General features: G+C 43.7%; 1 protein-coding gene across 3 annotated transcripts in view; it reads right to left on the minus strand.

Moving 5' to 3' along the window:
* ACACA (acetyl-CoA carboxylase alpha) overlaps window positions 1-26,938 on the minus strand; it is a 131,029-nt gene that overhangs the window by 14,598 nt on the left and 89,493 nt on the right. For all 3 annotated transcript variants that reach the window (XM_010573811.1, XM_010573810.1, XM_010573812.1), the window contains 7 exons: window positions 18,566-18,709; window positions 17,680-17,800; window positions 15,130-15,226; window positions 11,256-11,352; window positions 10,437-10,572; window positions 4,046-4,223; window positions 2,102-2,214 (listed from right to left, as the gene is read on the minus strand). In XM_010573811.1, coding sequence (XP_010572113.1) covers window positions 2,102-2,214; window positions 4,046-4,223; window positions 10,437-10,572; window positions 11,256-11,352; window positions 15,130-15,226; window positions 17,680-17,800; window positions 18,566-18,709 — 886 coding nt within the window. The remainder of the gene's footprint in view (window positions 1-2,101; window positions 2,215-4,045; window positions 4,224-10,436; window positions 10,573-11,255; window positions 11,353-15,129; window positions 15,227-17,679; window positions 17,801-18,565; window positions 18,710-26,938) is intronic.

Genomic DNA, 26,938 nt, shown 5'->3' on the forward strand with positions numbered 1-26,938 from the left:
ATAGCGCAGCGTTGGATTTTTGAGGCTGTTGGCAGAAAACTATACCCCCTCTTTCTCCCTGTATTTTTTACCGGTGATGCTGGTGCAGGTCCCACCGGTGTGATTCAAGGGTGCTCGGCAGGCATCCCGCACCCACCCCAGGGTGACGGACCCTCTGGAGGGGCCACCCAACAGTGACTAAGCTGGCGTTGCTCTGCTCCCCCCCTTCTTCCACCACTTCAGGATTTGAACACTCCAGCAGCCCTCTTTGTCTGCAGCCAGCGACTCCGCTCCTGGGAAAGGATTCATCCGGCACTCGCCGCGCAGAAGACACCGTTTCTTTGCAGAGGCAGTAGGTTGGTTTGTTCATCGGCAGAGCCGGTGCTTTTTACGGCGGGGCGAAGGTAAATACTCTCAGAAACAGTGCTCCTGCCGTAGTGCCATTTATCTACATGGACCTGAGCTGACTGCTCAGCATATTGCCTTCTCTAACCACACATCTGATTTCTCCTGCCCTTGGAGACTCGCGCACCAGACCGGCAGCTCTCCCGCATCGGACGTCGAGGTCCAACACCCGCAGGAGCCGCAGCTGTGAGCCCTGACTGCGTTAAGGAACTCAACTGCAGCCTTTAAACTGTGAAGGGTGAAACACCTTAGGAGAGCATTTCTTGGGACCCTCTGCTGGGTCTCCACGATTTGGTGTAGTCACACTATCCGTTTGCTCCTAAAGGGACACTGTCAAGTCTAACATAGGTCAAAAGCAAGGTTTTCTGAAAAGAATCTCCTTGCCGCGACTACAAACATTAAAACTGGTTTTTAATTCCAACAGACACAGGCAGACAGAACAACACATCCATCCATCTGGGTATCTGTGTCCACTCCCTCACGCAGTAACACATAATGTACGTGAGCAAGACCTGAACTCAGATAAAACTGCTGCCTTGTGCTGGTCTGCAAAACTCAAACACCTGCTAACCGGCTTCTTGCCCAGAAAGCAATTGGCACAGTGAGAGAAAACAAAGAGAGTGTCAAAATACTATCATTAAAAAAAAGAGAGAAAATGTCTTTGATGCTGTCAAAGACATCAGTAAGAACCTGGTTTTCAGCAGTCTGATGCTTAACACTCCCCGCACCCTTTACAACTATTATTCGCTTCCCAAGGCATATCAGAATGGTTGTTTTGTATATAAATTGTTGCACTGCCATAAATTAAAAAAAGCCAAATAATAAAATGTAACTGCAGCAATAGCCACGATTTATCAGTCATTTGCAGAACACTTTTCCTCCTGAAGGATCCCAAAAGGCTTTATAAATTCAAACCATACCCATGTAGCATGCTTCTTCCACTACTGAAATGTAGTCAATTTTGGAGGTAAAAAGAGGCTCTGTAAGATTATACTCTTACAGTAAGAGCTAGTAAAGAACTCTTTAAAGAGTCTATTCCCTGAGAGAGTACATATCTGATATTAAGTGCATTTTGCTGAACACTCTGTGTTTTGGGTTGTTGGGTGTACACCAAGCGCTGGGATCATTTGGAGCGAAAGGCACCATAATAATCCAACACACAGTGACGTGCTAGCCACTGAGCACTGCACATCACCCCGTATTTTACTGAGGAGGTGAACAATATTTTTTATTTTCTTGAAACTGAAGAGCAGACAGGTATCATTACTCAAAACTACCTCAGACACACAGTTATAGACCAGCAACCCAAAATGTCTTTGATCAAATTCTTAGTTACGCCAAACGACACCAGCTTAAGTTTTGGCCCATGAGCTTTTAGTGAGCTAAGCAATTGCTGAGATGGAAACTAGACTCAACCATCTGTAGTAAGTGTCTGTTGTTAAGACCCATTCAATAAAACAAAACAAAAAAATCAGTTTGAAAAGACACTAGATTACAGACACCCTAGGTACGCTAAATGCACATGAATATCATCTCTCTCGCATGTACATACATGCAGCTTGTCTCATCTGGTTTTCTTCCCAAGTTAGATGACAGTAAATAAAAATTATCATGAATTTGATAAAATGCCTCAGTGCCCCTTTTTAAGGTCTATAAACACATTCATTAGCCACCAGCTGAACGGATCACTGCTCCGCCAGCCCCCGCGCAGACGTACCTAGCCGCTCTGCCAGGCGGATGTAGACCGGGTCCACTCGCCTCATCGTCTTCACCAGATCCTTCCTGCGGAATTTGATTTCTACCGTCCCCTCTGGTTCCAGGATTCCTCCTCTGATCAGTGACGGGAAAAGAGAAAAGAAAGGCACTTTCAGGTCATCAGACAAGGGGAAACACAAAATGGAATGGTTCAATGTTATCTAGAAAGTATGTAAAAAAAGAGAAGAGAAGAGAAGGAGGGGAGGGAGACAAAACAAAGAGAAAGAGAGAACAGGAAAGAAAGAATCTTAGCTATTAATTTATCCAATGCCACAAATGCACACCAGGCTTCACAGAAACATGTCTATCTAACAGTATATAGTACAGCCTGGTACAAGCAATGCTCTTCAGCAGTCTCTTTTAAGCTGTGACCTGAAAGCTCTTTCAAAAGGTAGGTAAGCTTTATGAAACAAACCAATTAAAGAGCCATTTTCATTAGAGATCCTGCCCACTTCCCAGGTCAAAGAGAGAGGAGCACGTGATTTGAAACTTGGGCTTGGTAAATAAAATCACTTCGGTCTTTAACTGTGAGGGGGGAGTAATGTCTAGGAGGAAGGTCAGCGCTGAGGGTTATGGAACAGTGACAGCGATGAGAATTATTACAAATGCGTAACAGTACTTAGGGACAGGATGACATATTTTGCAAAATAATCTCTTTGTTGGCTACTGGAGCTCAAGACCTCTAGAGTCCAACTACAGCTCTGCAAACCACACACGGTCCTTCCTGATGTCTTGCAAGGTGGGGAGCTGGCATGAGATTTCCACGAGGCGAGCTCACACTGCCGGCATCCTAGAAAGGTATGGGGCAGAAGCAGCGCGAGGGAGTTGTTCCTGCATGCACCCCAAAAAACGCTTGGTGGGGGAAGGAGTTTGTAGAAATCCTGCTCACACTGTGTCTGACTGTGAAGCAAACAGGCTCCACGTTTCTAAGTAGAAAAAGAACAGCAAAAACTTCTGACTTCCAGGAGGCAAAGATTAGACAATGTTTGCTCAAAGACGCAGGAAATACCGAGGCCAACAGACCACAGGTCTCTCTGTCTCGCTTTTTTAGAACAGAGAGAGAGGCAAGCGTGCCATCAGGAGCAAAATTCAGCTGGGAAGGGCAAGGGAAATGTGCATCTGGAAAGGGCATCTTCTCAACTCCTCCACGCGTACGCTTTTTTTAATTCCCCTAGCAGCTGCCCAAGAATTTTGCCCTGCTGAGATGGTAGGAGTTGAGAGGACACCCTGATAGCACAATATTCATGCTGTCCTTCCACACACCTTCCTTCTACCTGCTACAGATAGCCCAGGTAGGGCTGGCTTTTTCCTTCAAATGATTCAGTATCTCTATATTTTAGAGAGTCTTTAAAATATTTTTTAAAAATTGCTTCAAGAGTTTGCCTGTAGTTTTATATCCTGAGCCACCAGGAACTAGAACTTCACTTACGCAAGTTGTATTTAATTAAAAAGGCACAACTACCCAAGTGCCCATATGACAGATAGTAGAACACTCAGGGATTTTAAAGTACACACTTATTTACACTTATTTAATTTGCAAAATTGTATACACAGGCACTTGTTTCAAAGCACAAAGCAGTATGTGGCAACACCAGAATGGTAAGAAAATCCTAAGCACCAATACCTCGCTGTGCTTTGTGAGTGTTAGTAATGAACCTTCCCAGAGGCTGGCTCTGAATGGCTGCAGAAATTACTCCCATCTAAGTCTGAGTCAGGAGACTATCATCTGAGTTGTCCTAGCTGTGATCACTACACAGCAAACTCCTCCAAGACACGAGTTATAACTAGAAAGTGGTCAGTCCCTTTCAGTGACAAACTACCACACTCCTAACTGAGAGCTTCTCACTCAGCCAGGTAATTATACCTCAAAGCAGGTGGTTACAGAGGGAGGAGAAAGGTGCCGTACCTGCTTTCTCGGTCTGCGTACATCTCCATATGACGAGGATTAATGGTAGGGTCAATCACAGCCCAGGATCCTCCTCTCAGCTCCGCTTGCGGTGGGATGTAAATAAGCACGGGTTGACGATACTCTCTCAGACCGTCCACAATGTAGGCACCAAACTTGAGCACTTGGTCATACATGTCTGCGGAAAAAGGACACAGCACTTGAAGTCACTGCATGTCAGTGCTTCAGCCCTGCCATGCTGGAAAAACCCCACAGCTATTCAGCTCTTCTAACCACCTCCTGCTACCATAATGCAAGCTCTGGCTGGCGTTACCTGGACCTGCACAAGACAGACTGAGAAAGGAGATGTTCCCACATCGGTCCTGCTCCCAGACACTGGACCCCACTCTGGAGACCTGGTCCAGTTACCTCCCACGTAGCCACATCTATTCACAAAACATGGACTGCAGGGTCCTCAGTTCACACCTACACCACATGTCCTGCAGATAATCCATCCCTTACTTCCCAGCCAAGGCAATGCGTATTACAGCAGTTTGGGAAGTCAGGCCAGGTATTTCTGTACTTAATAGGAGTGCAGCTGCCCAATTTCAGACTTACTAGCATGGACCTGTATCATGCTTCATGTAACGTCCATGGCACACCTAACAGCAGCAGGCCTTTTACGTACCTTTAGAAAAATTAGTGTGTGCGGAGGATGTGAAACAGCGTTCTTCTCTTCTTGCATTAAAATTTAAGGCATTTTGCTCAAAATTAATAAGAACAACTCCACTGTGTAAAGACAGTACATTGAACATATCAGCCCCAAAGGTGATTTAAATAAAAGAGAAAAAAGGAAGGTGAAAGAATTTATATGAGATGATATAGTTTATATTGGATATAGTTTGTAATGGAAACAGGCAACCTCGAATATATATATTTTGTTACATATAATTATATGTAGAAGTATCAAATCAAAGATACAAGAAATGAAAAATGCTTATTAGGATCATCTAGTCCATCTCTTTGTTCACACAGGACTGTATCCTACGTTTCTTTTCCAGTGCTTTTTAAAGCTTTCGTTTAGAAATCCCAAATAATAAATCTACTACTTCTTTAGGAACACTTGCACAGCCAAATAGATGAAATTTTTCTCAATATTCAGCCAAACTTCCCCTCCTTGCCCATCCCCATTAATTTCATACTACTACTCCTTGCATCACCCTACATAATCTCTTCACTCCTTCGGGCTTGCTATAAATAGCAGTAGGCTTTTCAGGTTTTTTTTTCCTTACACACACTATAGGTATTCATTTCTCATCTCTCCCAGGACAGTATTTTCAATCCCCTTCAACATTTTTGTTCTTTGCTTAGTGCCTCCCAGTTCGCTTAATTTTTTCTGGCCATTAAAATACCAGTGTACAGAGCAGAAAAACTAAGTGGGTTGCATACACATACCACGCATACATGCTGGCCTTCAGTAACAGTCTTAAAAGACTGAGATGCTTTTATCCATCTAAAATCCTTACAATCATTTCAGAAAGCCATCATTTCCAGGGAAGAAAGAGACTCCACCCAACCCCAGTTTAATGTTCAGCATTAACATGAACATACACACACACACGCTCTTATATATATACAAACACTAACATATATAGAGCAAGCAAGAGAGGTGTATATAAAGTTTGTGTGTGTGTGTGTGTGTGTGTGTATATATATATATATATAAAAGTACCATAGACACTGATGTGATCTCTCTGGTTCATTTGCAAGGTCATTGTCCAAGTACCCCAGAAAAGGAGTTTCATGTTATTTAAAAAATGTCAAATGCTGATGAAGAGAAGAACAATTTACTTCCTCTAATTGCAAATAAACATAAATTCTGGCAGAGATGGTGGGGACTGAGAACCAAACAAAACTCCAACCTTTTCCTTTGTCCTGAGCAAAGAAAAAGACCTCAAAAGGGGTGACAAATTTATTACTAATTACACAATTATTTTATTATGTAGTGCAAGTAATAAACCACTTGAAGTACTTTCAGCTAATTCTAGTGTTAAGAAAATAATTGCTTGATTCAAATTATTTTAACTGAATTAATTCTTTACTAGACATTTTTTACTGGTGCTACATAATAAAATAATTGCGTAATTAGCAATACATTTTTCACTCCTGCCAAGGGTATATATTTTACTCAGGTTAAGTGTAGAAAAAAGAAGTGCTACTTGTTTGAACAAGGCAGAGGGAGAAGGAGTAGAGAATTTGAGAGAAACTTGACGCTTTCTGTGCATAGCTCCAAATCTCTTTCAGGTTTACCAGGTGGCATCAGCAAGGTCAGGGAAGTATTTCTGTGCCTACAATACTTTCAGGATCAGACTGTCAAAGCTAGCCCAAAGCATGAACTTTACCGCTATGCAGTTCTGTACACAGCTACTCCTTTTGGGATCCTGCAATAGAGCACTTCATTTTCCTGGAACGTCCCAGCAGCCTTAGTTTAATATTTTGTATATGGATTTACACCAACTGCTGGCTTCTCTTGCATGCTCAAAACTTCCACTGAGGTGAATGGACCTGCTGCTGCACTCTTGGGCTATAGATACACCTTAATACTTTCAGATCTGGCTGTAAACTCCTCTGCTGTAGAGGATTTCCCCTTTTCTTATGGTAACTGCTTCTACTAACAGAGACCAAATTTTGCTCAAATAAGGAAGAGACAATCAGCCTGACTGCCACCACCGAAGGGTCCCCATGGTGCCATGCACAGCTCCAGAGACGAGCCAAAGGGAACTACAGCATCCATAGGCTATGGAAGGGCTCCTGCTCTTCTACACGGTCTTCCCCTCCCGCCATCTCAACTGTTCAGTTTGCCTACACTTACCACTTCAGCAAAATGGGGACTCTTAAAGAATGTGTATTTTTAGGAGGTAAAATATAAGTAGAGTTGATGAAGATCATAAAAATACTGCAAAGAGAACCCAAGACACCTGCCTGCAGTCCCCATACCCAATCACCAGAACACACAACCTCCCTGATTTACATTAATATTGTATTTGAGTGTGAAACTATGAAACATTTGCCACACTGTGACAACTGTCTCTTATTTGCAGTTTTGCTGCATTTTCCACTCTTACAATGGAAAACAGTGCACCAAATTTAACTGCTGCAGGTGGTAAATGATGCCACGTCTCAATGGTACCCACTGCTCTGTGCTTGAGCCGTAGTGCTGTGGTACAGTGCAGACTTTATAAACTGTTAATACTGTAACTAACACACTTACTATGTTTAAAACAAAACCTAGTTGCTTCCATGCAGCAAAGAACACCACACACATTTGAAGAGCAGGTGTTTGCACAACTGTTCTTTGAAAAGAAGTTGCTTATGTTGAGAATGGAAAAATTAAAATTAAATATTGTATTTGTGGGCCAAATTTAATTCCTGTATTAATTTAAACCTCAGCATAATGAGCCACTTGTAAGACAGAAATGCTGCAGAAGTCCTCTAGGAAAAGCAGTGTTGTTCATTATTCAGTAGGGCAGACAGTGTTCGCAGCACACTTTCCCATTCTCTGCCTGCCTGCTCAGCTGCAGTGTGCATCAGCGTCTACTACACATAGACATGAAATCTGCTGGAAGCTGTTATCATTACACTGTATGTGTAAATATTGGCAGTCAGATGCATCAAGCATGCTCGAAAGGCTGCAGACCGCTTTTTGCATTTCCATAGTGTCGGGCAGCGTGCCCTGAACCTCCAAAGCTGGAACGGATCTCATCAGCTTGGCTGGATTATCAGATAGGACCTGAAGGTAAACACCAGGCATATATTGGCTGCAGACACATAATGTCCCTCATAAACCCATTACACACAAGCAATACCGTCATTCAACATCCAGGTAATCAGAGATTTAAAACAGCCTTTTCATTCTGCTGGAATTTTTTTTATTGTTATTTATAACCTGTCCCAGGAAAAAATAATAAGTAAAACATGAAAAGCCAACTGCGAGTGACCCTGTAGCACAAGCAGCGCTGCAGTTTAATGTTGCGGGGATTTGCATGCTATCAAACTATTCATGCCGAGTCCAAGACCCTGGTGCTAATTTCCAGTAAATTTCACGCTTGATGTCTCCCCGTTGTGGGTCACTGCCGGTTCGCCTAAATAAACCACTTCCAAATGGCTCCTCCATCTAAATATTCAAGCCAGTTTTTATAATTTAATTTTGCATTATGCTGAATAGCCTTCTGGCCAGATAGAGCTCATTGGGAAAACCACCAATACCATTGCGATATGCCTTTATTTATGTTATTTATTTATTTATTTTATGGCTTGAATTAGACCTCCTAGGCCGATGAGGAAAGAGGGGGTGTTTTTTTCTCTCTTTTTTTTTTCCCCCTTCCACTAATGTCAATTTTCAGCATAGCAAGAGCTGTCTCTAATCTTTTCCTACTCATTACACACAATTTTGGAGTCATTTTACCCACAGTGCAGTCGGCTCCTGGCAGTGTGTTTGTGTGCACTGAGGGGTGGCATAATTGTTTATTTTCCCTCCCTGCATAATCCCCAGCCAGCAGTGAAACCAAAACTGTGAACAACTCCCCAAGGAACACAGAGTGTGTCAGGAGAGACCAACACTTGCTATGCAGGCCCCAACAGCAAACAAGATGCAGGAAAATACACGGACCAAGGTGCAAACTGCAATGGCTCTGTTCTTCTCTCCTCTGTGGCAGCTCTCTCCTCCTCCTCCTACCAGCTGGGGTGGAGTAAGTGGGGATACGCAATACAAATATTAGCATCCTTGTAGTGCCTTCTCCTCCTTGGGCTTCTGGTCCAAACTCCAAAGCTAAACTCATTTTCTGAGGAACCCAGCAAAGGGCACTGGCAAAGCCGGCAGATCTTGCCACATACCAAGGCAAAATAATATTTAACGAATGCTTGGTAAAGTTACATCAACAACTTCCCCGTAAGTTGTGCAGTAGGGAAAGCAAGTCACAAAGGGAGTGCAGTAGCAGCACATGGAGTAGAAACCATCCTGAAAGGTAACAGGTATTTTCCAGAGGAAAGAATTTTGCCATCTTTCATCTTTGCATCTGCAAACTCAATGGCATTGCTTTCTGCCCTGCTAATGAGACAGCAGAGCAAGACGGCCTTTATCACCCTGTGAGTCTTTCCAGAGCAGGAACTTTCACCACCTTAGTGCATCTGTAACTTTTCTTCTGTGTTTGTTAACTGACACATGCAGGTAAGAGGCCCTAATCTTTTTCTTATTTAAATTTCATAGTATCAATCTCAGATCCTTGGCATTTCGCAAAATTTAAAGTAGCAATATGTGGTGCAAAAACGTAACTGCTGGTGTATTAACTGCGCAGTTTTATAACTGTTCACTTCCTCTGAACATAACTACCACCAAAAGAGTCAGCTGGGAGACAGTCCTTGGTAGGACAACATTACATTGGGAAAAAATCATCAATGAGACAATGTTGACAGAATATGCCTATGCATTTTTGATAGGCAATATTGTTGGCTTATCCAGCCCCACTTTTAAGCTGAGGCAGAAGGATATAAAGCTTTCTGAGCAGAAGGGGTTTCCCTGAGATTGCTGTTTAACTAGGTCAGGTTGGCAGCTGTAAATTTTGTTAGCAACCAGACAACTGTTAACATCCAATTACCTGTTCTTACTGCAGATGAGACTCGGTTTGACTCGATGATCTTCAAGGTCTTTTTCAACCTAAACGATTCTATGATTCTATGATCTGGCCAGTTCCTATAACTGTGTATGAGGGCACATCTAAAAATACAGTTGCATTGCATATTTTGAAAAGAACTTGATAGCAAATTTGCACCTTGCATATTCTATGTTATTCCTGCTATGTGCCTATTAAAGACAAGACACACGTGGGGAGGAGAGGAATGAAACCCTTCGTCACCATAGCTACTGCAGCATAGAGTGTCCCTTTCCTCTAGCTGGTTGTGCAATGATCATGACTGACTTTCAGGAGAGCCGGGAAGAGCATTGCCATGATTTCAGAGGGCTGACATGTCCAAACACTCTGGTAGGCCTAGAAAAGTATCCCCTTATTAGCACTTCTAAGGGAGGTCACATACTTGCCATGAAAGAGGGGGGCTGGATGCAGGCTGCATCAAAGACGGGTGAAGCAGATCCACCTTGCAAGTTTATGGGTACAAGTTGTCACCACAGTTAAGCCAATCTAATAGCTAGCTGCTGCCCAAAGACAGAACCTAATTCTGTCCCTTGCCACACACTCCCACTGCTGGTCTGTCCCCAGAGAACTGCTTCAGGATGCTAAACCAGTAGAGCTAGTGCCACTGGGTACAGCACAGTGGCGAACAGCAGCGGTGCCCTGAGCAGTGAAAGACAAGCCATTCTACAGGACAACACCAAAAGGGGATCCAAATTAATGGTTACCTTTCATTCCACCAGAGAAGCCTCTCCAGTTAGCAAAGACCATCAGAGGCAGCCCTTCTCTGTTAAAATCATTGATAGCCTGCGCAGTCTTAAAGGCAGAGTCAGGGAGCCACACCTGACCAGCCTGCTGGATTATCTGTTGGGAATAAAAAAAGATTATTCAGCCTTGAAACACATTAACGTAAGAGTTGGCATAAAACCATAGAAATAGATGCAACAAGAGCTGTGACGTGGAATTAACGATGAGGAATGCAGCACTTGAAATGCTTAAGGATATGCGTACCCACAGAAAAATTGGGACAATCCTTTTGTCACCAACATCAACAGGAGTGTTCCCATTGATTTAGCTAAGAAGTATAGAGACGGTATGGAAAGCTTGACACTATGACTCCTGGAAGAAGGTGAAAGAGAAGAGAGAGAAAAGGATATGCAAAGGAGAAAACTCCGAAGAGATGATGTAGGGCCAGAGCTGTGAAATCAGGCAGGAGAAAAGCAAAATGTCAGAGCAAGAAGACCATGAAATGCTATGGTCACAGCAAGAGAACAGGGAAATGATTTTTGCTTGCCAGGTGTCCTGGGCCCTAGTCCCTGCACCTCACCTAAGTCGTAAAAGAAGCAGGACTGCTGGGGAATGTGTCTGCTGTACGAATGGCCAACACAAGTATCCATTTGCTCCTCCCAGCAACTGCCGTGCATTAGCACCTCACCAAGGAATGGCTATACTTTTTGTCCCATATTTGGAGGAAAAAATCCCATCAAAACAAGTCACAGAGACATTTGTAGAGGACAGACAAGCGACCAAGCACACGTTCAACCTACCTTAGCCTCAGAGTCCAGGTTTGCAGGATCAGCAGGGATGCTGAGCTCCACTGTTCTTGTTTCTACGGCAACTACTCCTACAGGTATTCCTCCCAGCCTGGTAACATGCGAGACAAATCAAAATTCGTATTTCTACTGTTATACAACTAGACATTTTTTCCAATTTGCTTCAAAATACTCAAGAGAGACAAATAATACAAGCAAATGGCGGAAGAAGCATTTTGGCCTTTTTGAAGAGTTTAGGCATATGGATGGAGAATTGCAGAGTAGAAGTCACAGTTCTCAAAGCAAAATCTAGTTCTAAAAAGTAGCACATACCTCACTAAAAATTAAATAGAATAAACCAAAGCCCCAATTTTGAACAATATAGCTACATCTCCACCACCCTTCACCTGCCACCACAAGGTTTTGATACTGATGGTCTTGACCACAAAAAATATACACGAAGACCCAGGGCTTCCAAAGCCCTGCTTTCACAAGCACAGTCAGCTGATTAAGTACATCCACAGGCTGTGTCTCTAAGCAATGCTGATGTCTCAGCCACCCTAAACCTTCACGGCTTACAAAACCTCCCTTTCCCAAGAGTTAGGGTGAATGATGGGTAAAAGGTTTGGGTTTGCCTGTCTATCTCCTCCCCAGACCCTCTGCTGCAGGATGACTGCAAGGGTGGGAAGGGTGCAGGGACAGAGGGATGGGCAGGGAGTGTAGACACCAGGGAGGATGCTCAGCTCCACTTTCCACAGCGTCTAACCGCTCCTTTACACAAAAGGCATCTTGCTTGCGATGACAACTGCTTACTCCCAGGATGGGAGTCCCAGCAGAGCCTACACTCTCTCCTTAACCACCTCAAGCTGGATGACATGCACTGCAGGCAGAAAAAGCGACAAGGCCTATGTGCACTAGGGGGTTGAAAATATTCCCATTCACTATGATTAAGAGTCTGCCTAGAAACCCGTAATTGCAGAAGCCGTCTTAAATCGGTAACTTATAACTTCTATATTAGGGCCCATGTGACCTAATAAAGAACATCTTTATCCAAGTATTACAGTTATTTATTGAACTTGAAAACAGCTCAAAACAACTTCTGTTTTCCATTATACTTCATATAAATTTTATCAGGCTAGCACATGAAGATGCTACATCTTGTTTTATAGTGTGTCCCTGGACAAGTTGCCATAGAATAATAAAAGACAATTTACAGCCAACAGCACACATATTCCAAACATACATACAAAAGATGAGTTTTGGCAGCACTTACAGTAACAATCCCAGAAGAATACATTCCTATTTGTTTTTTCAAAATGCCACTGCTTTTGAAAGAAGTCAGTTTCATTTGTATTATATATACCTGTATGTGAGAGTCCAAAGCAACTTGGAATTTGTCAGAAGACAGGAACTGCAAGTGAAGCTGAGCATGGGCCTGGACAGAGACCTTCTAGCTTTGCCAAATCATTGATTTCCCCCTCCTCCTCACCCCACGGTATACTGCTTAACCTAAAAGCCTTTAAATAATTATAGGATGTTGTGAGATAAAACTTTAGAGTGTCACGGATGGCAGATAAAAATATGAAAGTGTATCAAAAGGTCACAGGACACCTCAAGGTTACCTGCTACAATTAGGAGTGGAGTCAGCAGGTATTTTTGGCTCCTCTTAACAACGTATAAAGATCAGACAATATTCTGAGTGGAAAGGATCTTCAGGGGTAATAACACTCAGACCCCTGGGACCAGCAGCGGTCAGAGACATGAAACTCCGAGAAGGCAGAGCTGAGCTGCACCTGCACATGAACGCCCCTTTGGCTCAGCAGCAGTTCGTCTCCAGCAGGGCTTGTACAGCCCGCACACTACCGCGTTGCTCTGTCTGGAGCACAGACTCCTCCTCCTGCCCTGATATCGTATCTGAGGAAATGGGTATGTTTCTCCGTATCACATTCTGCACTAGGAGAGTCCAAAGGCTGTTCTAAACATGTCAAAGACCCTCAAAAGTCTTAAGAAAAGAGCAACAGAGGGACATTTTGCTGAGCACACCCTCGTATCTGGAAGCCTCCTTCAGTTATTACACAGAATTTCATGAACATATTAACAGAGTTTCTGATGGTTGTTTTAGAGACGTCCAGAACGGACACAATCCTCTGAGATGTTGCACATGAGTTCTAGTGAATATCATAAGCTTTGCTATTCTATAGCACGACCTCTGGCTCTCTGACCCTCATTAGGGAGACTTTGTAGAGCTGCAGCTTTAAACAGGCTAAAAGAGAAATGGGAGCTCCCAGTGCCAAATATTCTGGGGCCACGTGTGCTATCAACATAATGGAGATAAGAAACAGCATTGATTCATGGCTATACTGGCTGGGAGCCTAGGTGGCTATCACAGTTGTGCTGTGTGTTTCAGGAACAGTGGTGTCTCTCCCTGCCTCCCACTGAATGCTCCGGTAATCAAACACAGCATCACCAGGGATATTCTGGTACTACGGCCAGTCCTGGAGTCACCAATCTGGTGAGGCTGGAGGCTGATGGAGTCAGACCCCAGGGGTGGCCACAGGATTTCCAGAAGATTGTAAGCATTATCAGGTAATTTGGCTCTGGATTGTTGGCACTGTGATACTGACAGTACGGGAGGTGAAAGGTCTGTAAATAAAAGATTTTTCTTTGGTGCAGACTTCTGCTAGGAACTAAGGCACTCTGAACACCCGTCATGCACGGGCACAACTGTATCTCATTAAGTGTAACACCTGAAGCCTCCAGGATCTCATTCAGGCACTTCAGGTTTTTTTCCTCCCCTCTCACTTGCTAAGAAAAAAAATTAAAAAAAGGCTGACAATTAACCAAAAACACTGACATCAATTAGGAGCTGTGAGTCTGCTGGAGGCAAGAGTATGAAGCTCTGTCTTGAGAGGGGAGCTGGCAGTAGCCTGAGGAATGAGGAGTGACAAAGGATAAGCACGCTGCATTTGGACAGCTCAAGCACTTGTAGTGGAAACTCAGGGGAGACAAATGTACTCTTTCAAAATGGCTTTATTCTGAGAGGAAGTACACAGTCGGATCAGGAAACTCACAGTGCCGTTTGGGGCGGCCAAAAAACTAAAGAAGAAACTAGAAAAGAGATGATCGAGGGGGTTTTGAGCCCAGCTCTGATTTGCGTTCCGTCAAAATACAGGATCCTATTTCCAGGCTTTTGCATCCTGCTAGCTCTGAGAGTTCACGAACCTGCAACACCGAGAATGACCCAGGCTGCAAATATTTTCAAGGCAGAGATCTAAATCTCGAGGCAATGGGGAACATTTTAGAATCCTGCACAGATGCCACTTCGCAGCAAGGTAAGGGGAAGTGACTCCCCTTGGGGGAAGGCGAGTGCCACAGGTCTCTGGATCATGCACATCTCTGCATCATGAAAAACTAAGATCAGGTGTGGCAGGTTCTTGTTTGGAAACCATTGCAAGTTATTCCACACAAACCTCAACACTAAGCTCTTCTCTACACAGACCTTCTTGAAATTTGCTCTACTTTTAGCTGAACTTCTCTTGCAAGTCAAATAAAATGCAAAACAATAAACGGCGTAATGTGCCTTCCACTAAGTCAGAGCTGCAGGAAGGTCTCACTGTGCCACCGTGAACCTAGGGAAGCATATATTGTCTGCCATAAGTTTTAACAATATCTCTCTTTTTGGCTTTTGTCCATGTTAAAGCTGTCACCTCCAAGCAAAACAGGAGAAATGATCAGACCATGCTTCATTCGTGTGATAAAGAAGTATCCTATTCAAGTAATGACTTATTTTTACTTATAGCCACCGACTTTCAAAGGATGTTCTAGAAAAACGCAAAGCATAATGAAAACTTGATTTCTACAAATGTCTAAAATGCCCCTTAGAATTTACCTTGCTCTACCAACCACAACTGTCTGCGCCCAGGGCTGCATGATCTCCAGGAACGAGCCATTGTCAAAGAAACCACTTAGCCACTGTCCTTTTTGACCTAAAGGGAAAGGAAAAAAATGGAAATATCAGAGGAGAGAGGAGGGAGGGAAAAAAGAAGAGAGAACATCAAAGGAGCAACTGATACTTGCTTAAAAATGCCAACTGGAGAATGTGGCACTGTCTTTTTATTTATTTATTTTTAAATAGATTATAATACAAGGGAACATTAGACAGCTGAGCATTTGTCTGCCTTCAGCCATCATGTCTTATTTCATTTGCTAGTCTGCATAAAGACAGTAATTTATCAGCAAAAGCATCATTTATTGTTAAACGATGGGGTTCAGATAGCAAAGGGACTTTGTATGCTTTTAAATAAATAACTCTGTTTTTTTCAAGACACTACAAACATTTGTCAAAAGGCAGTAAAGTCATTAAAGATGTTTTTCAAAATGCCTATTTCTATTTTAAAACTTATCTCACATTTTTTTCTTGATGCTGCCTACTCTTTCTTTTAAAGAAAGAATGCTGAAGACATTCAGGAACCAAATGTAAAAATTTCTATGATATTTTAAAACTAGACAACACATCTGAGCATGTTTCACACATTCTTTTAGAAAAACTTAATTCTGATACCAAAAGTCTAATTGCTCCATAGAAGACACCAGATGATGTACCTCTCCCTAAACTAAAGCGTGCTTTAAGAGTCACCATCCTGGACCAGACCATATGCTATTCAGACCTATTCTCTTGCCCAAAGGCGGCAGCAGCTTCCTAATGCTTGAGAGAAATCAAACTGTTCCCAAAGAGAACATCACCAAGATGACTCTGCAGTTCTGAGAGAAATAAACTTTTCCTGACCCTTGCAGACAATCAGCTTCTACACTGAAGTATGAAGGCTTGATTACCCTGATCGTGCTAACTATGAACGAGTATTATCTGCCCTTTATAAAGCCAGTGCAGTATCAGACTTGGGGTTCCTCCTGCATCGCAAACTCCAATATTGACAATACCTCTCCACCTTCATGTGCAACAACATATCACTTCACTAACAATCCACATATATTCCTTCAAATAAAATTCTCAGGATGACAATTACCCCCACGAGAAGTGGGGTGGCAGTTTACTGTGTATTTCTCCACTTTCCACAGGTGTTTCTTAAGCAGACATGAAAGATGCTAGGAACGAGTTAAGCCTCACTACGCTGACGATGCGGTGGCATGGCACTGTTCCACTCTCCAGACAGGAAGACCATGGCAGGAAGGTTTTCCAATATTTCAGCTTGGTCCCTACTCCAGTGAACAGGTAAGGCCACGACGAAGAGCTTCCATTTGGGCTGACTGCTGATGCTGGATTAGGGAGTGACAAGATTTGCAGACAGCTCTCTTTCTGCAGTCCTCCAGCCTGTATAAGCTGCATATCCCAAAGTCAAGGCATTGAGATACTCTACCCACCCAGACAATTACAGAAATCACAACTCTCTGGGGACACCTGCTTTCCACTGGGGCTTCATGAAGCTCTGCAAAAAAACCTAAACCAAAAAACCAAAATCCCTCCCAGCTTTACCCCTTGGCACACAGCTTCTGAGGAATGCTTTAATCTGAACAAGCACCTCTGCTTCTACACACCCAAGTCCAAAACCAATTAAAAGTGGAGATCCAAGCAAGCTAACCTCTGCTGACTTAAACAGGATGGAGAGTGTTTTATCAAGACCAAACTTGTAATTACTGTGTTCTACATTCCTTGCCTCTGTGGCCCCACTGTAAAATGTGACCATCCATTTCAAAATTATCTCTTTATCGTGAGCCCAAAGCTGATCGTTTAGATTCTGGCCTCGTGTCGGGCGTCAGTTTGAAGAATATCACGGCAATATCTCCTCTAATAAATGGCTTTAACTTTTCACCTAGGAGATATCTGCTTTAACTTATCACAGGGAATCATCTGCTTTCCTTAACGCTTCCACTAAATTAAAATCTGAAGTCACTCGATTTGGAAGCCAGCGTTAGCTGCACTCAGACAGCTGGATGAATTACTTGAGAGATGATGAAAAAATATTATCCAAAACCAGAAAACTTAGTTTATCACAAATCTCATTTTAGCCCCCCAAACTCATTAATAACAGCAGGCATAATGGTCACCCAGTTTGCAGCTTGTATGTACACAGGCTGCACAACCCCAAAAGCATGTATGGGGGTTCAGTGATTTGCAGTGTTTCCAATGCAATTACTCTCCAAGATCTGCAGGAATACTGTGATTCCTTTAGCGTACAGACCCTTTGTATATGGACTCTCCTCTGAACCATAAACAAAATAATCTATAGAAGTAACTAATAATTGTATGTGTCCTCAAGCACTCAGAATTTACATGCTATTTTTGTGTATTATATTCAAATTGTTTAGAATTAATAACTTTATAAGCTCTGAAATACATTTGGATTGCAGACATAAAGCCTTGACAAACAGTCTTGAAACGAGACGCACTAGTGCATACCCTGGCCACCAAAGATCTACATACTTGGATTTGGGCGTCCAGCCAGCATCCAGCGAGGATCGTAGGGAGTCTTGGTAGGAACAAACTCTACGGTTCTGTCTATAGGATCCTTGACTTTGAGGATAGGAACAGGGCTGTATACACTCTAAGGGAAAGAGAGAAATATTGAAGGAAGTAATTCTCCTGCACGGCTTTGCACCAAACACCAGCTCTAAAGGACCCAGTCAGAGTCCTCTTTCCCCCCACACTGCACAACCCTCCGACTGACGGGATCCCAGAACCTTGGCAAGAGCCTGCAGAAACTTCCCAAGGTGCTCCATACACTCTTTTAAACCCTCCTTTGGCATCTTCTGGTATACATTGTACTTCATTTGCTCTTGAACTTCAGGCATAGCCAGCATTAGCGAGGGGTTGCAATTTAATTTTTGAAAGGTGACCAGGCCACCTGACTCATTCTATGCACTTTTTCCTGAAGGAAGGTGACCTGCCTGTTCTTGTTGCTACCTTCTTGGCTGCAGAGCAGCTTACACATATACATCAACTCCTACAAATTACTGCCTCAGAGGGGAACTTTTAGACTCTTTTCAGTAAGAGACAATCCACTGCTTACATAAAATCCTGCTGCTCAGAGCACTGAGGGCAGCATGCCAGGGGAGTGATGTGAAAGTACCCAATGCAGTGCCAGGCTGTCCCGCATACCAGCTCCTGCAGCACTTTAAGACAAAACCTACTTTGTTTACTTCAATACCATAATGCTTAACAGCCTTGATCATCAGCCTAAACCATTTTGCTAGGCACCACACTAACACAGAAAAACCCCACAGATACAGCGAGCCCTCCACCCCACAAAACCGCATGAACAAAGTGAATAGGTTGTGGCACCTTGCACTCCGGCAGGGCCAGGAATTACCTTTGGCATGTAGGAAAGCCACTGCAGAATCGTGTAGACTCCTTCAAAATCATCACACACAGTGCTGTGTGTCACTCCGTTGTTGTGCATTATCTGGATCCCGCCCAGCTGGTTGTTGGAGGTATAAACTTCCCGTCCAAGCACCTTTTGAAAAAAAAACCAGAAAAACCATCAGTGGATGGGATGTGACCAGGAGGTGTTGGCTAAGGAGATACATACAAGCCCATCCCTGCAGCAAGTCATGATGACTTCAATACCAACGGATGGAGCAATCCACTCACAAAAGACCTTCCCAAGCCCTGTGTGCAGGTAAGATCTTATGAATAGTGATCCCCAAGGGGAATGAAACAAGTGGGGAAACTGAGGCAGGGGGCAGTTACACAACTTGCCCTTCCCTAAGCAGCAGCAATGGAGCTGTCCAAGTCCAATGTGACCAGGTCTTCTGGGTGCTGACCCGAGCTCAGCTCACTAATTCAAAATTGCTCTGACTAAGACGACTCGCAGGGTGGACCCATTTAAACCTTTAACTGGGGAAAAAACCAACACTGTGCATAAAGATAGGTACAGCAAAGACAAAGCCCCACCAGCTCCTTAGAGAGACTGGAAAGAATAAGACTCTGACTGCTGGGCTTCTAATTCTCTTGCACAACTCCATCTCTAATCTCAGCCCAGGCACCGCAGCTCTTTTCTCATTCTCCTGCTGTCTCTTTCCATTTGCCCTCTCACTGACTGATACACTGATCTCTCGGTCACTCGGCTTTCTGCTCCACTGAGTCCATATTACTAATAACACCTCTGCCACGGCCAGTTTACCTCATGAAGGCAGGAGCACATCATTACAAAATAAACTCATAACTTTGACATTCTAGCAAATACATGCCGTTTGTTATTTTTATGGGTTGAGTCTTTCTAACAGACAGAGGGCATTACATACCTGCTTCATTTAGATCTTAAAAAAACCCACCCTCAAACACACACAAACAACCTGCCCTCCCCCACCAAACAACCAGTGCAGCTCATTTTAGGAGGAAGGGCTACCCCAAGAGAGGAGCAGCCCAGAGCCCAAGGCAACCCGGTCATTACAGAAGGGATGCTTAGGTCTGACTTCATCCTTGTCCTGACATCCTACAATAAGCGCTCAGGACATAACTCATCTCACCCATAGTAGAGGGGAACTCCACATTTCTCAGGGTTTGACCTTATGGGCTGAAAGTAAGAAGCTGCTAAAGGGATATGAAAATAGAAAATTTTGATCTGGTTAGAAAAATACACTGGACCAATTAGCTTTCTTCCTGCACAACATCAGTTAATCACAGCTAGGGTCAGGGAGCCACTGTGCCTATGCAGTAAAGCACAACACTATCATTTGCTAACTCCAAATTTATTTTCCTTTGGAGGAGAAAAGGCCCGGTGGTTTGGCATTTCACAAAACTCAGCATTCTACAAGCACTACGTGATCCTCACAAAACTCCCCGTGAGACAGATGTCAGTCGAGGTTTCCGTACAGAAGAAACCGAGGCACAGAAGTTACGCAACTAGTCTAAAAATTTAGAAGTCAATGGAAGCACTGTGGTTTTGCACAGAGATGTTCCTAGGTCTCCCTTCTAAGCTCAAACACCTTCATCTTCTTCTGACAAAATCAGTGCCATGAAAAGGCATGGTAGAAAAGACATCAGCATAGATTTAGGTTCAAGGAAAAGAAAAGCACAGGCCTCCAGATACCAGGCACAAGCCTAGCTAAATGCTTTCCACAGAGGAAAATAAAAATAAAGAGGATTTAAACTCCCCATCTATGAACTAATGCAAACGTATGTACATGCAAAATGGGCCTCTGCTGCTGCTTATCCAGAGACACTGTAGACAGCTCAGGTTTACCACTGCTGACAGGCAATGAAAACAGTCTAATATACCGCCTGCTCTCGCCCTTAAATCCCTTTTTGGAGATCAAGATAAATATGCAGTTCCTTTTCCCGAGTGCTCCAGACATTTCAGTGAAGTGGCAGAGCATTGTGAGGGGCTGTGCAAATGAAATCCCTCTGTAACACTGAGCGAGCGTTGTATTTACTTGTCAGTGTTTGTCAGCAGAAGCAACGTAGTCCCAAGCTGCATTTAAAAGTTGTACCAATGAGCGCTCGCTGCCTTCGTTTTTATGACATGTATGTCCACACATGTGCGCTTGCACCTGTGCTGAGGGCAGCAGGAGGGACATGTAACATGGGCACACGCAAGCTTCCGAATCATACCCTGGCTTAAGCACAGTCCAAATGCAAAGCCAGCTGCTCCACTCCCCGGTGCAGAAACCGTGCAGCCAAAGGGTTAAAGAGGCTGTCTTCCAGGGATACTGCTAGGCTGGGTGCTGGTCCCCTAACCTGCTTCTGCACGTGTGCTCTTCTGTCTTCTCAGGAACGACCAGAGTTTCTGCCAACTTGTTTCACACATACAGCTGCAGACTGAATTGGGTGCCAGAGGTTAAAAGGCACTGAAGGGCTAGCCAGCTTATAGACAATGATCATTGGGCTTGAGAAAAAAATGAATGCAATAGCTCATCCATTCAGCTCTGCTAACCACCTCATCTCTGACCTCAGAGGACTACATTTTTAAAGGCTGACAAGTAATTCAATCTCCAATTAACAATCTTAAATGGTGCAATGCATATTGCTGTATAAATGTTTCTGCAAGAAAATATCCAAGGGTGAAAGAGAATACATCTGCTGGAGAAGACCAAAACTGATGCTTCTGCAATTAAAGAATTCAGATATTCCTCAATAAGACACATGGTCAGCAGAGACAAGAGTGGATTTAGACGTGTTGCTAAATCAGTTAGACAAGTAATGCTAGAAGCAAACTTGTGGGAGAAGAAAGCGCACAGGATTAAACCCTGTATCTGATATGACCAGGATCTGTCAAAATGGTAAACTTCAAACCCTGAGAGTCTGGGTCTGCCAGGGAGGTACACCAAGTCACATAAAGCAAGAGGTTAAGAAGAGAAAGTAGCAATAGCCCAAGGCTTACAGAAGGCATCTGTTTAATGACCAAACACGTGCACGGAAGGGTTAAGTTTGCAAAGCAGGCCCTTCCTAGCAGAAAGGTTATTAGCACTCCAGGGAACAGTCAAAGATGCAGCTATCAGAGTCAGCTGCCACAGACCAGAGATCAAGAAAGGTCCAGCAAGAAGAGTGGGAAGAAACAGGTTCCAGGATTTTAAAGCTGAGATACACAATACATATATACCTGAATATTGGCAATATTTGACCTCTGATCTTGTCTTAATCTGATGGCAAAAAGGGACAAAAAAGAGCAGCCATGAACAGCAAAGCACCAGACAGTAAGCTTCTGGCACCAGAAAATTTGCTTTAAATTAAAATTTTTTCCACCCCATGAAAGCTCAGAAACACAGAAACCATGTTTCTGTCCACTGGAGTTTGACATGCTACCAGTCAAAGGAAGCTGCTGTGAGTGACGCGCCCCACACAGAGATGCCAAACTTACCCTTTCTGAAGTCACTAGTGAGGACCCCTCACTTCTGTTACTACTCCTTTCCTGCACGTTATCCCAGTGCCTTTGCATTTTGGATATAATTTCTTTTTTCCAACTCAGCTGCAGCCGGTCTGACTTTTGGAGTGAGGTGCAGTGAGTGCTGCCTCCCTCCACTGGAACGTGTCAGCAAACAGGTCTGCTTTCCCTTCTACCAGCAGTCTTTCCCTTGCTGCCCCTTCAAGCACTAGCATTAACCATAACCAATAAAGCAGGACTGCCACCACCTACTCCTCGTGTGTTTGATGCCAAACAGCCTCCCGGTCAATAGGGACCCAGGTCGCATTCGGGTGAGCCGCTTAGTCCCCCCTTCCTTTGCTCCTGAAGACAAACCTTTCAAGTGTGCAGAAAGCAGTGCATGTAACAGGGTACACAGGACAAAATGCCTCCTCTGTACCCCCATCTCAAGAGAAGGATGAGGACATCAGTGAAATGGTCAGAAGGCAATGCTAGTTCTAGAACTGCACGTGATTGCAAAAACACACACTATTTTCCAGATAATGCAACATTTGATACCCCATGCTTACAAAATACACGGGCAGTATTGTCAACACTTACTTCATTTGGTCCTCCAAAAGCCACTCTCCCTACCGTAATGGGAAACCACATTTCTTTTTACTCCAGAGGATCTTTTGGAAAGTACAAAGGAGACCCAGGACTCTAGCAGCCTTTTCAGCCTTTAAAAGGCTGTCCTCAACAGGTTTATAGGCATGTCATATGCATATTAATCATTTTCTAGCACTCAAACCCATGATGACCAGCTGCTTTCTCTGTGCTGCTTTTCAGAAACTGAGCTGCTAGTTAGTTGAGACATTCACTGCAAAGCTGGTTTGGCTGCAAACTTGATTGGCTCATATGTTTCATCAAAGATGAAAGATCTGAAAAAATGACAGCAGAGGGCTTGAATGGGAATCATTATGTAACATAAGTGCTGTTATTATTCAGAGCATATCATGTGTTTATATCAAATATAAGTGCCAGATTTTTATCCGAATAATTTCAATAATTGCAATTCCCATCCCACCATTTATATTATCTGCCAGAAACCTGAAGCAGAAAAGGCACACGCACATACTATAAATAGCCTATTTTTCATAAACAGGCAGAAACGATCAGAACGAACGTCTCATCAGAAAACACAATGTAGGAACTTAAAACCTGACTGCTATTATGTGCAGTCAAGCCTCAACAGATCTTAGAGTGTTCATTTCTATCACTCAGCTTTTCCCCCACACATATCATGTCATTAGAGGGTAAAATAGCAGCAACGCCAAAGAGGAGAACCATGCCGAGGTAGGATACCAGCAAGAGCCGTGCTCCTGAACAGACCTGTTCCCGAGTCTTTAGCCTATTCGCATGGCGGTGCGAGCGCAGACACCTCCTCTCTGCCTGGAGACGGACTGCACTTCTTGCATTTCTAATCTATGAATGTGTGCAGTTCCCGCACTTTTAATTTACGAGCGTTCGGTGGGGGACCCTTCTGACTTGGGAACATATTGGCTCGGTCTAATGCTTGGAGATTATTAAAGTCAGAGCTATACTCCACTATCAAGTCTACAGATCTTTTATTTAGAAGATATGGTGCTCTAAATGCACAAAGAGCTCCCCGTCACCTTCACATTAAAGCCCCTAGTGCCTGGTAAATGGAATTATATAGCTGTCATCTCCTTTCCCCAAAGTTTTAAGAGTACAATGGGCTCATTTTTTCACACTCCATCCCAGCTTCAGAACTAAGAGACCTACTTTGTATTGATTTAAAGTCTCAGAAATAAATAAACCTGCTTCACCAATGTGATTCACAAGAAATTCATGATACACTATTGCATGATATATTTCAAGCTCTGGCTCCAGCTCTTTTTTTCCTTTGGTGAGTGATGGGGGAGGTGGGAGGTAGGGGGAGGTGAGGGGGAAGCTGACAGCCTGATGGTTATTGGAGATGGCTACTGACTGCAAATCCAGAAGCAGGTCTTGCTGGTGGAGTCTTTTTCTTGCTTTAATTTGGTGAGATCAGAGGGGGTAGGGGAAAAAGCAATTGCACTTCACCTCAGAGGCAGCAGGGGAAGATGCATCCAGATGGACACTGCAACTGCAGCTGGCCTTTCTACACCACCTTCTGCCTGAAGATCCCAAAGCACCTTACCAATACAAAGGCAGCAGGGCTCCACTGCTGATCAGATACAGAAGACGCATTCTCTCTGTTTGCAGATGGCAACACGAAACGTTATTAGGAGAAAACGGGTTTTCCATCTTGCAATAAGTGATGAAGATTTTTTAAAATTTCTGGATTGCAACAGAAAATCAAATTTTGCAATCTTGAGATCTGAACAAATATCAGAGAGGGTCAAGATGTTGCTTTTAACTTCTGAAATATCTGTTGTAGGTATTAGAAATAAAAATTAATTTGGAAAGAAAAGTCAGTTGGGGGAAAAAAAACCCAACCCAAAACTTTTCATTTGACCAAAAAAATTCCAAATGAGAAATTCATCAAAACTGATACTTTTTCCTGAAGAGTTCCAGTTTCAGTGAACTGGCATTTTCAAATGAAAAATGTCTTGTCAAAAAATTCCTGCCTAGCTCTCCTTTCACAGTGTAGGGAGACTGCATGTTTTGCTCAAGGTCACTCCATCAGTCAGTGGTAAATCAAAAGGACTCAATATACTTTGCAAACTAAAATTACAGCCCCCTATTCTACATGGTGCAAACACTCATAAATCCCATCTGTCTCAGTTAGGGGTTCCCAAATCTGGACACCAGCCCTATGAACAATATTAATGATTGTCTCCATGATACTTAAAGAACTTGCTTTGGTCATTCCCTTGGTCACCTTCTGGACCCCAACAGAACCTCTTAGTCAGAGACCATCCAAGGGGACAGGGTGCAGTGCAGGTACCTCTTTCACCATGACAGTGAAACTTTGTTTGCTTTGCAGTGTGGGTTTAGGCTTAATCATGAGATATGCGACAATTCCCCAATGCCATTCCTATAGTTCCCACTCCTGTGTCCAGAATGGCAGATAAATTCTCCACAATTCACTGCAGAAAAGACCCACGGGCAGGTCACCCTGACATCCTCCTAGCGACACCCCAAGAGAGGGGTAGTCAGGACCAGTTATTCTGGGACATGTTTGAAAAGTGCCTTCTTCCGTTGAGCTCCAGTGGAACATCAGGTACCAGAGTTAACACTCCAGTAATAACATACCCTGCAGAATCACCAGGAACTGGGATACAGTTCTGGTTACATGAAACATATATAGGGTTTAGAATATATATGAGTTTCCCTGGAGGGTACAGGAAGGGATTTAGATAGGCAGAATATGGGCCCCTATGCTGAACTCCTCTTTAGCAGGAATAAATACACACACAGCCCCCAAAGCACAGGCACCATCCACATAGATAAAGTGATCAAGATCCATATTAAAAATGATAGAAGGAGGAAGAAAAAAAAAAGTCAACAGAAATCTATTAGACTTTCTTCCCTAAGCAAACATAAAGGGACTGATAATGCGATGCCTGGAACGTAAATTGTCTCTAATGGGAACAATACACAAATATCACCACTTAAAGAAAGGCAATTAAAAATAAAATGTAGAAATGGAAGGTGGTGTTTGTTTATTTGCACTCGTCTGAAGTCCAGGCATCCATCCTGCTTATATTAATTTCTCCACACAGAGCAAAGACCTTTGTGTTACCAGGACTGCTACCAACCAGACACTCCCAGCAGCTAATGCCTCTCACTGGCGTTAAAAGAAATGAATTCTGCTCTCTTCCTATCGCCAAATATGGCTAAACTGAGACTGACTCTTACAAGAGCTCTGTTCTGATCTTGGTTCTCAAAGCAGACTGGCTTTGTTGGGGTGCGAGCAATGATGACCTATGCCAGGCAGACCTCCAACAGCACCGAGGTCCTGCATGGGTTCTAAGAGAGCTGAAGAAACCAACCTCCACCCACGAAACCACCCTTGCTCTCACCACATCATCTGCCATAACCACCCAGGGCACAGCAGAGCGGCCCCTCCTGCCTCCCCCACCGCTGGAGCCAAGAGCGGGGTAACCTTGGTGAGATCCACGAGAGGAACTGACTGACGGTTAATGCTGTTGAAGTGTCAATTTCTGTTTGACATTTTCTAGACCCTCTTTGATTAGCATTCTCAAACACCCTGCGCCCATACGTATCTTCCTAATAGTCTTGCTGTGCCACTACAGAAAGATTCATATCATGCATTAATAATTATAATGCTTCTTTGAATGACAGGGATGGCACTTGCTGTTCTAACTCACATGATTGCTCTCACATGATTGCTTTGATCTAATCCCAAGACTGGAGTCATCTTGAGCAGATACTGAGCTATCCCTGCCTTGAGTCTCAAAAAAAGAGCTTTCCATGCTCTGTATTTTACAGTAAAACCCCCAAACAGCATCCGTCTCACAGGGCTTCTATTTATTTTTCCAGATTGTGAAAATGAAGGGTAAATATTACCGCTTGCGATACTGAAGACCGATCGCTCACACAAGACAGACTGACAGACTGTGTAAGCTTCCTATTCCTCCCACCAGAGCTCCTCCAGCGAGCCTCAGACCTGACCCAGCACCCTCTCCCATGGGCACAGCACCCCCGAGCAGCTCCGCCTGCTCCTCCCAAGCCCTGACCTGTTGTCTCACCCCGTTGTTTGAGTCCCAGGGCACCCAACAAGTTCTGCAGCTTCCCGCAGCCACAACCTGCAAATATCGAGTCAGTGCCAGGCTGCTTTAGCACGAAGACCGAATGACATCCCAACAAGCAGGCAGGGTACGTCCACCTGTCAGTCAGAAGACACTGAAGAGCGACCAACATCAAGAGAGC

Source organism: Haliaeetus leucocephalus, unplaced genomic scaffold (genome assembly GCF_000737465.1).
Source record: "Haliaeetus leucocephalus isolate CR32 unplaced genomic scaffold, Haliaeetus_leucocephalus-4.0 Scaffold395, whole genome shotgun sequence".
In the NCBI taxonomy this organism is placed as follows: Eukaryota; Metazoa; Chordata; class Aves; order Accipitriformes; family Accipitridae; genus Haliaeetus; species Haliaeetus leucocephalus.